Here is a 12350-nt window from a genome sequence, read left to right on the forward strand (position 1 = left end):
TTTCTTTTACATCTAAGTTGACTTCAGAAACTTATGATGGAAAGCCCTCTCTAAGTCTAATGGCTACAATCTTTAATAGTTGCCTGTATTCACATTGATCAAAATGTCGCATACATTCTTGGTTATCGAGCCTGATAACAGTAATCTCTTCGCCAATATGCCACCATTTCACTGTGATTATTATTGATATGAAACAGCCTCTTCTTAAATGGCATTTCTTGCTGAGTGGCACCACCTTGTGGACAAAGAGTGCAACACACTCTGCTGACATGGCCTGTGTGTGGGGTTTGAAGCCTGGCTCATGCAACAATGCTGCGTTTTTCTCCCCTCCCTTTCTACCATTAGTTGAGAAGTGCAGGCTGCCATCTCTCCCTGAAAACAACGAGAGTTTCCCAATAAAAGGTTGAGTGTTTATTGAGGTTGTTATGAGAGCTCCTGGGGCTTTTATACCTACTGCCAACATGGGTAGCAGGATCAAAATGTCATCCAGAGCAATATACCTCGGTTCCATCTGTATAACTTGACCTCTAACTTCTTGTCTTTCCTTAATATCTTATCTTCCGCCCTCCGCTCCTTCCATGCGCCCAGATTCCCTGCACATCTGGCTGCTTTGGGCTTGTTCCCAGACGTTCCAGAACGGAATAGCTACTGCAAAAAAGCCCGATGGAAAAAAAGGAGACAGGGGGATCGAGCGAGGAAGAATCTAGGGCAAAGAAAAGAGAAGGGAGTGGGACATTAAAGTGAAACAAAACTCAACGAGAGAGAAGACAAGGCATGAAAATAACCATTGGCTGAAGAATCACTGTGACTTTCAACCGCAGATTTCCAGAGAGAGGGGGAGAGAGAGTTTTTGGGCACAGATCCAGGCCTCAGACAAAGGCGCGTGTGTGTTTATCCACCAGCAGGTCAGAGCATGGCGCTGTTCCCGTCCTGCAGGACGCCCTCAGGTCAGTACAACCTAGCCTAGCCACTCTGCTCCACCTCTTTCAACCAGTGTCATCTCTGTTCCCTTTTCCCTGGCTCTCTCCGCTGATTTATCACGTGTGGTTGCTGCACTTGACACGCTCAATTAAACCCTCGTTGCTTTTGAGACTGTGAGAGAGGAGATTTGGATTTGGACCGGAGAGGAGTGGAGCGAAGAGCAAAGATCATAGCGTTGCTGCTGCTGCTCAGAGACTTTCTTGGAGCTGCTAACTGATCTTGAAAGTATGTCAGGAACATCTCTTAGCTCGGGGGATAGTAGACATAAGGGGGAACGTTTTGGGAGAGTCGTGGACTTCACTCACTTCTTCTGCTCCCACTCAGATCGCAACTCCTTGTCCACTCCCAATGTAACTGTACAAGTTCAATCAGAGACAGTAACTCTCTGGATAGTGTCTCTTTCTATTCTATACTAACCCATGCTTCTTACATCTCGACTCCACCATTCTCTACTACCACCGCTGTTCATTTGATGTGTCTGTTGTTTCTTGTCACACACTTCTTTACCAAACTCGGTGCCAAAAGCCAGAAGTTAACCAGCATCCAATCAATATTTGGATCTAAAGATCTGTAGGTTTCGTGAAGCTTTTCAGGCGACACTCAGTATGGCTATGCCACTAATTTAATAACCATGCATCAATCTGAGAAAATCTAGTGTATGCTTCATACAGATCATTTTGCCTATACACACACACACACACACACACACACACACACACACACACACACACACACACACACACACACACGCACAGCAATATGTGAAGCGCTTTGGGTGTCTTGAAAAGCGCCACATAAATCCGATCAATTATTATTATTATTATTATTATTACCTATACAGGATAAAAGTATACTTTGAAGATGTCATTATTTGTGCACTCTCAAGTTCCCCAAGTTTCTAAGTGAGGCTTTTCTTCAGTAGCACATTGTTTTCATTCCTAGCATGCGCTCGGGGAAAAAAAAAATCCAGGTCACGGTCTAAAGAAACGTTTGTAAGCTGTGCGCTGCTGATTGAAAGAGCATAGTCTCACCTAGGCATTTAACCAGCAACACTGAACACAGGCACTGGCTGCATTGAATCTGGAATGTATACAAACACTTCTGGTTGGTGGTAAATGGGATGTGTGTGTGTGTGTGTGTGTGTGTGTGTGTGTGTGTGTGTGTGTGTGTGTGTGTGTGTGTGTGTGTGTGCGTGCGCGCGTGCGTGCGTGTGCGTGTGTGTGTGTGTGTGCGCGTGTGCATGTGTGTCCTTCCTGTCCTGTGTGTCCTTCAAACAAACAGGGTCGGTCAGAGTGACCAGAAAGCAGCTAGTCCTGTACTGCCTTCTCCTGTCCCTTCTCCTATGTAAGTGCGCTGCAGTGTTTGTTGTACCGTGACCCTCTGTGCCAGGACATTGAATAGGCATATTGAAAGAAAACACATCGCCCGCTGCCACACAGGAAGCTGCTTTCTGTCACCATAGTAACTCCATATATACAGTTACCTCATTTGAACTGAATGCAAAATTAAAATAGACCCCTTCTTTTACCAATCACTTTCAGAGAGTCTACTCGTCGGGACTTTGTCTTGATTATGACAGATGATTGTAACTATGCAATATGCTCTCCAAATACTCCATAAGAGTTCACGGGCAGATGATGATAATTATATACTATTAAATAAGGTAATTTTCAGTCAAATTATGATTCAGATTTTCCTCCGGCTTTATGAGATTGCCAAAAAAGCATTTCACTGTTCATCACCATCTCCCCCGGAGAGAAAAGTGTCCGTTTCCCGTGTTGAAATAGCAAAACGTGCTTTGCCTCCTCAGATCTCCTCCATGGGCGTAAAGCCGCCGTCATCGTGGAGTCTCCTCGTCCTGTCGTCCACGCCCTGGGGACGGACACGGAGACAGAGATGACAGACATGGTGGACGTCAGAGCGGTGGGACAACAGCAGCTTGCTCCGGAGACATCGTGGGGCGCTCCCGTAGTGTGGGGCGACAGCGTTGCCTCGGCACAGCGCAGGGCCGAATTCACACAGCGGCGAATCGGAATCCGCACCGGCCTGCTGGTGCTAGTCGTCGGAGGTTACGCCCAGTTCCTTCGACGCTTCCTCTCGTCTGCTGAAGACCACTTTCTCCCTGGTGGCATGGTCACCTATTACATCCTCACGGATAACACCCGCACTCTCCATCCGCCCGTCAAGTTGGGGCCCAAAAGAGAGCTGAAGGTGGTCCCCGTGGCGGAGCTGCCCGGGTGGGAGAGGCTGGCCCAGCGCCGCATGGCCCTGCTCACCGCCGCCATCAAAGACCCGATTCGCGGCGAGGTCGAGTACATCTTCTGCGCCGACGTCGACCAGGAGTTCGTGGCCCCCGTGGGCGAGGAGATTCTCGGAGACCTGGTGGCCACTTTGCACCCGGAGCTCTACGGAATGCCGCGGAAAGCGTTCCCTTACGAGATCGAAGAGAGCTCCTCGGCTTGCGTGGAGGAGGACGAGGGGGACCACTACTACACCTCGGAGCTGTACGGAGGGCTGGTGGCGGAGGTGTACAGCCTGGCCCGTGCCTGTTCCCTGCTCATCCTGCAGGACCAGGCCAACGGCGTCGCGGCCCGGGGCCTGGAGGAGAGCTACCTGAACCGCTACCTGGTCACCAACCGGCCGACCCGCGTGCTGTCGCCAGAGTACAGCTGGTGGGACTCGGCGCTGGCCGCCGACGTGCCCGTGCAGAGGCTGCTCTCCCTGGGGAGGCAATGCGAGGCGCTGGATCAGCAGAAGAGAGAGGAGAACAACTGTTGAATGGGTGGGAAAAGGAGGCGCAGGGGTTCTGGTGGTGGCTCACCTGATCGAAGTAACGCCGTATAGATCCTACGCCACGTGGAGGGAGACATCTCCTTTTCGGCTTAATTTCCTCTGGAAGTAGATCTATGACAGGATACGAGAGGAAGAGAAAAGATTTATGTCAAAAAGAGCGGCGGTATGATCAAATGAAGACAGAGGACTACACAAACAAGATGAAGATGGTCAATGGATCTGAAGTAATTTGTAGTACGGATGTAATATTTTCATTTTGCACTAAAATATATTGGCATATAGCCTTTATGCAATTGCTAATAAATAACTTTTAAATGAGCCGAACACATTTCCAGTCCATATTTCATACGCTGTTTAATTAGCCAATAGATGCAGCTTGCAAACACGCGCAGCCAAACGGCCCAATCTGCTCTCAATTACAATCCCATTTGTGTGAACAGTGTCTGTGTGCTTCCTGGCTATCTCTTCCGCAGCAGCAGCAGATGAAGAAGAAATTGACCTGTCTCTTTAAAACCAAGCACTGTCCTCTCCATTAATGTCAGCCTGTAGAGATACTGCTCCACTGGCTTTGTGGTCAGCAGCAGATAAGAGTCAACAGTGGAAGTGCACACACTTTCCCCGCACTGGCCAATCATTAACCGGAGGCGCTGCTGTTTTTCAAGGTCTTTAAATACCAGGTGGAGGAAAATGGATATTATTCACGATGCTATTGCCACGGGTTTCACGTGTTGTTTAGGAAAAAACTAATATCCCGTTTTTGCGAAAGCAGAAAAGTGTCGAAACTGTAAGACGCTACAGTAGCAGTTTAAGGATGTATTTCGCTCATTTTGTATGGGAAACTGTGTTCGTTTTGTTCTTTGTGTGCGTCGTCAGCCTCTCTCTCTCTTTTACACACACACACACACACACACACACACACACACTCTCTCTCTCTCTCTCCAGTTTCTCTTCCTTGCGTGCTGTGTTTTAATGGGAGGGTTACACTGTAGCAGATGTCTTTTTCTCACTGCCACAGTCCTCAGGCCAGATCGCCACGTGGAGTGAAGTTGGAGGTGAACTTCAGATCATCTTCGTCATCCTTTGCAAAAATAATAACAGTGTTTATTTTATTTTATTTTTAATCAAAAAAGTCACTACTTCACAGGGGCATGGACATTATCTGTATAGCGATGGTGTTTCTGTTGACTTATTATACCTATATTGTAATACTAATTAATATGTTAATTCAAGTGATTGAATGATATTTAACGTCATTTTCTTAGTCTGATTGTGCTGCATACCTCTTTTTAATGGTACAGTACTAGACATTTCCCACGCTTCGCATGCAGTGGGTGGAGATTCTGGGAGACAATGAAACTTTTTTTGCCAGGTGGTTGCTGGCCTACAACTGGCTCTGTCTGAAGGTCGGAAGGAAGGCTGACTGACAACCCTGAGGACAAAGAGTGACACCACTGATGACATCACAATTGCTCTTGTTACATCACTGATAACATCACTCACTGATGACATCACTGCTGCTGACATGCTGAAGCCTACATGTTTTCTCTGATGCCTATTGACTCATCGAAATTTGCTAAGTATTGTACTAGTCACAATTTGCATCCTAAACATTTTCCATGAAACTTAACAAGGGTCTGCAGATTATCATCATCAGTATATAAATGGGAGCTAGGGCTCTGTCTGTTTCTCTGTTTCTGTTTCTCTGTCCCGTCCCATGTCCCACTGTGATGTCATAAATGACATCATCAGTGATGTCATAAATCCACTGTGACACCATCAGTGATGTCATAAACCACTGTGACATCATCAGTGATGTCATAAACCACAGTCATAAATGACATCGACATTTTCAGTGATGTCATAAACAACTGTGACATCATCAGTGATGTCATAAACCACTGATGACATCATCAGTGATGTCATAAACCACTGATGACATCAGTCCCACTGATGACATCATCGGAGAGAGAGGAGAGGGAGAGACTGAGGGAGAGAGGGGGAGAGAGACTGAGGGAGACATGCGCCAATAGGGCAGGCAAGGCCATATAGGGCAGGCAAGGCCTGATAGGGCAGGCAAGGCCATATAGGGCAGGCAAGGCCACACAGCAGCCGATCTGCGAATGCGAGCTGCAGGGCCAGCTTGACGAGCTGCAGGATGGGCGAGCGCGCGAGATCCCTAGTTTCATAAATGTTGGATTCAGAAGGTTGGATACAATAAGTATACCAGTCTGGTATTACCAGAAGCACAATAAGATAAATTTGCTTACACACTACAATGTAGTCTCTGGTAAGGTGGAAATGTGGAACTTAGGGTGTAATGTTACTTTATGCATTGATCAATTCAGTCACTGACAATGGAAAAGTAATTTACAGAACAAATCATTTTGAATAACATTTTAAGGAAGACAATAGGCAATTATATGGCATACTGTATATTATGTAGCCTGGTAAACCAGCCGCTCACGTGAACTCACATTTCATTTTGTTCTACCAGACCATCTGGCCTACAGCCCTGGGAGGGTGTTTTCAGAAATTACAAAGTGCTCTAGCCAATCAGCGGTCAGCGACCCCGCCTCGTAGTTGACGTCATAACCGGCCAATCAGGAACACCGCTTTCAAAACAGTAATGGCTGCCTCTGTGGCTGCCTGCCTCGAGCAGTAACGTCAACGTTCCATCGAGTCTTCCCACTTCCAGCACGAGTATCGTGGCAATGACGACTTTGTGCTACGCCTCGATGCTAGCAACAACAACGAAGCTCCCGCCCCCCCTGCACAGGCGACCCGCTCAGCCGCCGCCAACTGGAAAAAGAGCGATCCCATACCCGGCCAGCAGGCGGCGTATTTGGGAATGCTCCTGGATTCCCCTGCACTACTACAAGCATGCCTGTCATGTGCTGTCAGCGGTACAATGGGCAGTCAGTGCAAGACGGTCAGGGCTGTGACTGTCATGCAGCTCATCAGCAGCTCACCCCCCGGTGGTCCCACTCAACATAAGAAAGCTCCGGAAGTAGTTTGCCAGGTTACACCTGGATCTGCGACCCCCTCCCCTGATCTGCCAAGGGAGACCTGGCTCATTGGGGGAGACCCCCATATATACTGGGTGGCCTCTTATGTGTTGTGTTCACAGACACCTGTCTGGGGCGGTCAGTCAGTGGGGTGTGGTCGCCCCGGAGAGTCAGAGCAACACATCAACCTCCTGGAACTATTTTGCTCCTCCATCACTTCCTCCCCCTCGTACAAGGAAGAGATGTGCTGGTGACGCACCGCGGTGGCCTACATCAACAGGCAGGGCGGAGTGAAATCCACACCTACGCTGAGGGCTGCCAGGCGCATGTGACTCTGGGCCACAGAGCACCTTCTCTCCGAAATCCCGGGCCTAGAGGACACCCGGGCCAACCTCATGTCCAGACCAGGGCTGGTCCCCCGGCAGACGAGTGGAGACTTCATCCCGACGTGGTGGACCAGGTTTGGTCCCGCTTCGGGGACGGCGTTGGTGGACCGGACCTGTTCGCCAATCCGCAGAACACACACTGTCCCCTGTGGTTCTCCCCGTTCCCCTGCGATGCCCCTCCACTGGGGGTGGACGCATTCCCTCCCCTCTCGTCGCCCTCGTGTTGGTGAGGGTGAGGTCGGAGAGACTGTGAATCATCCTGGTAGCCACGGACTAGCCTGGGTGAACCCAGCCTCCACGTGACCTGCTCTCAGACCTGTTCTCAGTCACTACAGTGCTAGTGACTGGGAACTGAGAGAGCAGGTCACGTGGGGGCTGGGTTTACCTAGGCTAGCCACGGACAGCACTACTGAGGACAGAGTGAGGACAGAGTGAGGACAGACTGAGGGGAGACTGAGGGCAGACTGAGGGCAGACTGAGGACAGACTGAGGACAAACTGAGGGCAGACTGAGGGCAGACTGAGGGCAGACTGAGGGCAGACTGAGGACAGACGACTGAGGACAGACGACTGAGGACAGACTGAGGACAGACTGAGGGCAGACTGAGGACAGACTGAGGGCAGACTGAGGGCAGACTGAGGGCAGACTGAGGACAGACTGAGGACAGACGACTGAGGCCAGACTGAGGACAGACTGAGGGCAGACTGAGGACAGACTGGGGGCAGACTGAGGGCAGACTGAGGACAGACTGAGGACAGACTGAGGGCAGACTGAGGACAGACTGAGGGACAGGCTGAGGACAGACGACTGAGGACAGACTGAGGACAGACTGAGGGACAGACTGAGGACAGATGACTGAGGACAGACTGAGGACAGACTGAGGGACAGACTGAGGGCAGACTGAGGGACAGACTGAGGGCAGACTGAGGACAGACTGAGGACAGACTGAGGACAGACTGAGGGCAGACTGAGGGACAGACTGAGGACAGACTGAGGGCAGACTGAGGACAGACTGAGGACAGAGTGAGGAACATGCCTCACTCAGCCAAGCAGAGTAAGCGGTTTCACGCAGAGCGCATAAAAGCAGCGGTTCCGCAGCGCTGCACAACTCCACTTTTGTCACAGTCAGCAAGCAGGGAGCGGCAGCTCACCGGCTCCCGGGCTCCACCTGTGATCAATATGTACCCTTCATTATGCTTCTCACAGGCTCCGCCCAGTGGCCCAATTAACCTGAGCCCAGCCCAATCAGCACATCCCTGACGCGATAACAGCACCACAACATTGCAGAGTCACATGGATTGGCTGCATTCATTGTACCATAAGCCAGCCGCAACAGAATCCACCGACACCCCCAAGGCTCAACCTCTTTCAGGGGGTGGGCGGGGACACTGACATTATCACAACCCCCCCCCCCCACACACACACACACACACACACACACACACCTCACGTCTAGACAGGGGGCTCAATGCCAGCCAACTCGAGGCCCAGCAGTCACTAACGGCCGTAGCTCAAGAGACCTGTAGGCCAGAAGGTCAAAGTAAGGTCTCGTGAAACATGGAATCATGTCAGGCAAACAACATTGATGGATGGATAAGATGGCCCGGTGCTGAGGGTTCTGGCTTTCAGAACTCACTTTCCGGTCCATTACTTACCGGGCCGGAAAGCGAGTTGAAAGTGAGGCCAGCTGTCGCTGCCCCGACCGCCTATATCTTCAACACTTCAACGATGCAGGATGTTGCTATCAGCAAGTGTTTCGCAAAGCAACTGACAAAGCGACCATATTTGCCTCTTCACTAGATGTTTCTGTTGGATCTTTGCTCTAGTTGGCTAGCTTACTTGTCTCTATTGTGAAAAGGGGACTTTATTTATGGGACCTTAAACTGGGCCAGAGACCTGCCGGTCTTAGGTCACTGATCACGGTTGATGAAAGTCATACATTACTTAATCCTCCTTTAATTTAGTACATGACATTTACTATAATTCTTGTGTTACACCCTTGTAAGAACATTATGTATTAAAGGGACCCTAAAATCCAAAATACATATTTTCCTCTCACCTGTAGTGCTATTTATCCATCTATATTGTTTTGGGATAGTTGCCTGAGTTTTGGAGATATCGGCCGCAGAGTTTCTGCCTTCTCTTGAATACAATAGAACTGGATGGCACTGAATGTTCACAAGGCTGCCCATATCTTGTGTGCTACATTGGTTTAAAACACAATGATATATATATATATATATATATATATATATATATATATATATATATATAAGTTTAGGGTTAGTATAGTGCCATATTCGCTGTGATCAAACACAAGTTGGCACCCATGATCAAACACACTGGAGCTGACTAATCCCATCATTAGCTACATTTACATTAGTTGTCTCCTGACCGATCTCAAATCACAAAGGAACCAACAGAACAGAACAGAACAGAACAGAACAGAACAGAACAGAACAGAACAGAACAGAACAGAACAGAACAGACACTGGCCAGCTAGAGGTTTGACAAATTGTGATGGATGTGGCATAATTGTGACATCTGACATGGTGAATTAGCGTGCAAATTTGCTCCACAGATAAATTCAATAAAGTTAAACAGCTGACGTCCATCAGAAGAGCAGAGAGTCTAAATAGCCAGTGAATGTTGACATTGATGAAAAATGATTGGTTCTGAAAAGATGGTCCTAGATGTAGATGGACCACCGTGCAAGTCACATTCCAGAAGTAGCTTAAACACGATTAACCCAAGTATTTAGTAGTACTATTACACACAGTTTACCTCTGTAGGTATTGAAACAAACAACAAAACCCTGTACTGTGCGGAATCATACTCTTGAGAGAACAGCTATACTTTTAAGTTTCAAGTTTGGTATTCAAAAGCAAACCATCTCTTTTAATTCCAAAGATAATATCAAATGAATCTATGCCTAAATTTAAATTGATTTCTGAAGCTTTGTGTGTTGCAGATCTAGCGCCAGAGAAGCATCAGGATTATCTCTGTGACCGATGACAGCTAGGCTCCAGGGCCCGGGGCCACTGAGCATGCGGTACTGATTAGCACCAAGCCTGGCCAAATAACACACTTATTAATGATTAACTTCTTTGGTCGTTTAAAACGGTCTGAAAGCTAGGAGGATATCGTGAGCATTAGACACAGTTGATGGAGAGTTATTTAGGAGAAATGTAATGAGGTATGGTTTGACATTGCCACCTGTAAAAAAACAAAAACTTAAAAACAATTAACTCGGCCATTTTTTTAAAACAAATGTGTTACAACAACACTAGTATATATAGGCTACATTTATCATGACAAGTTGGAAACATGATTGTGTGAAATGTACAGGTAAGTTAACCACAGCGTGCAAATGTTTAATGTTTAGCCTTAAACAATAAAGTATTTTGAACTTATTCTGCAGACGGTGACGTTAGGCTCCTCTCAGGTGACACCTTCAGGGCTCCAAAGCATGTGAAATCAATGAGTCCCATCCAGCCCATACTATTTAGATAATTGAGTGCACAGCAGGAGACCTGTAGAAAGTCACAAAAGCCTCAGGACATCTGAAATAAAACAGACTCGAGTATTTACCATAAGCACTTACGTCAACAAAGAGAGAAGGCGCAACACAGACGAAACGTAATGGCCTGAACTGGAGACGCAGTCAACTCTGTGGGCTTTTAATTTAGATTAGCCTACTTAACTTCGTATTGTGCATCTGCATTAAACTGAATTAACCACTTTATAGTGTAGGGCTATGATGTTGAGAAAGGGTGCGAGAATCCATTTCCCAATGTGTAAGCATACAGGAATTCTTCAACATATGACCCAGTTTGTTTTGAATTGACCACATACAGCAGTAGTAGTAGTCGTAGTAGTAGTGTGTGTGTGTGTGTGTGTGTGTCGTCAGGAGGATGGGTGGGGTGAAGCTACAGTAATCTGCTGGATTCACACAGGCTTTTCCACACCCTGCCTGAGGCTATGCCATGCCACACCAAAATACGCTGCCTAATCACAGAGGGGACTGACACCCGAGAGATAGTGGAGGTGCAACACGTGTGCCCACTCTGATGTCTGATAGCATACCATAAGAAAAGTACATATCAGGCCAATGCAAATGAGTTTCACAACCTTATGTGACATTATTTAGATAAGAGGGGTGAGAACCCGATGTCCCTAAATGTCCCTCCTTTGTCCTGACTTTGTTTATTAAATTCAATCTTTCATATGAAAATGAATAAACATGTGGATGACAATATACTTTATGAACAATATAAACATGTGGATGACAATATACTTAAAGGAACACTCTGCCCATTTTCAACCAGCTTTGTATCATTAGAACATCAGTAGTATATCAGAAAACTGTAAACGGTTTTTAAGTCTGTCGTTTAATTTGACAGTTATTGAGTGTTAAAGTGTGGACCAGTGACATCACTGGTCCACACTAACTCAAATTAATAACTCATTAACTCAAATCAACTCTCAATAACTGTCAAAACTATTCATCATTCATCTAGTTTGACAGTTATTGAGAGTTGATTTGAGTTAATGAGTTATTAATTTGAGTTAGTGTGGACCAGTGATGTCCACACTTTAGCACTCAATAACTGTCAAATTAAATGACAGACTTCAAAACCGTTTACAGTTTTCTGATATACTACTGATGTTCTAATGATACAAAGCTGTTTGAAAATGGGCAGAGTGTTCCTTTAATGAACAATATTTTGACATTGACTGAAAAAAGACTATGTTGTTTTTATTGGGAAGAAAGTCATAAGGGCCAAAAGGCGTAAGTGCACTTATATGCCCTTGTGGCCCCAAATAGTTCAGTGTGTTCAGTGTTAGGTCTGGATTCAGGTGTTCAGGTCTGGATTGGTTTAGAATTCACATGTGAACTTTTGGCAGCAGAAGGAGCTCATCAAGAGTGTTCATTTGCCATTCATTTTTGCCCAAAATGTCACTTATTTCCCGACTGGTTCTCATTTGGATATTGTATCGAAGGCCTAGACATAATTTGGACAAAAGTGAGAAAGAAATCATAGGTTGATACACTAGAAAAGCTATCGGTTAGCACTTGAATTAGCTCTACCATGTCAGCAAAACATTTGAGGCATTTCTTTGCAAGGGGCCTACACAGTGTGTGCTCATGCATATGGGCTAACAAAAGCAGGGAATCAACGAG

The 12350-nt window shown here is 47.0% G+C and overlaps 1 protein-coding gene across 1 annotated transcript; it reads left to right on the plus strand.

Annotated features, from left to right (window-relative positions):
- Positions 1-913: 913 nt before the first annotated feature.
- Positions 914-4025, plus strand: LOC310798499 (globoside alpha-1,3-N-acetylgalactosaminyltransferase 1-like; the record flags this gene model as incomplete). Its single annotated transcript, XM_083661032.1, has 2 exons — positions 914-947; positions 2792-4025. The coding sequence occupies 2 exons, from the start codon at positions 914-916 to the stop codon at positions 3757-3759; spliced, it is 1002 nt and encodes a 333-aa protein (XP_083517158.1). The 3' UTR covers positions 3760-4025.
- Between the last annotated feature and the right edge of the window lie 8325 nt (positions 4026-12350).

Source organism: Poromitra crassiceps (genome assembly GCF_964638095.1).
Source record: "Poromitra crassiceps genome assembly, chromosome: 25".
In the NCBI taxonomy this organism is placed as follows: domain Eukaryota; kingdom Metazoa; phylum Chordata; class Actinopteri; order Beryciformes; family Melamphaidae; genus Poromitra; species Poromitra crassiceps.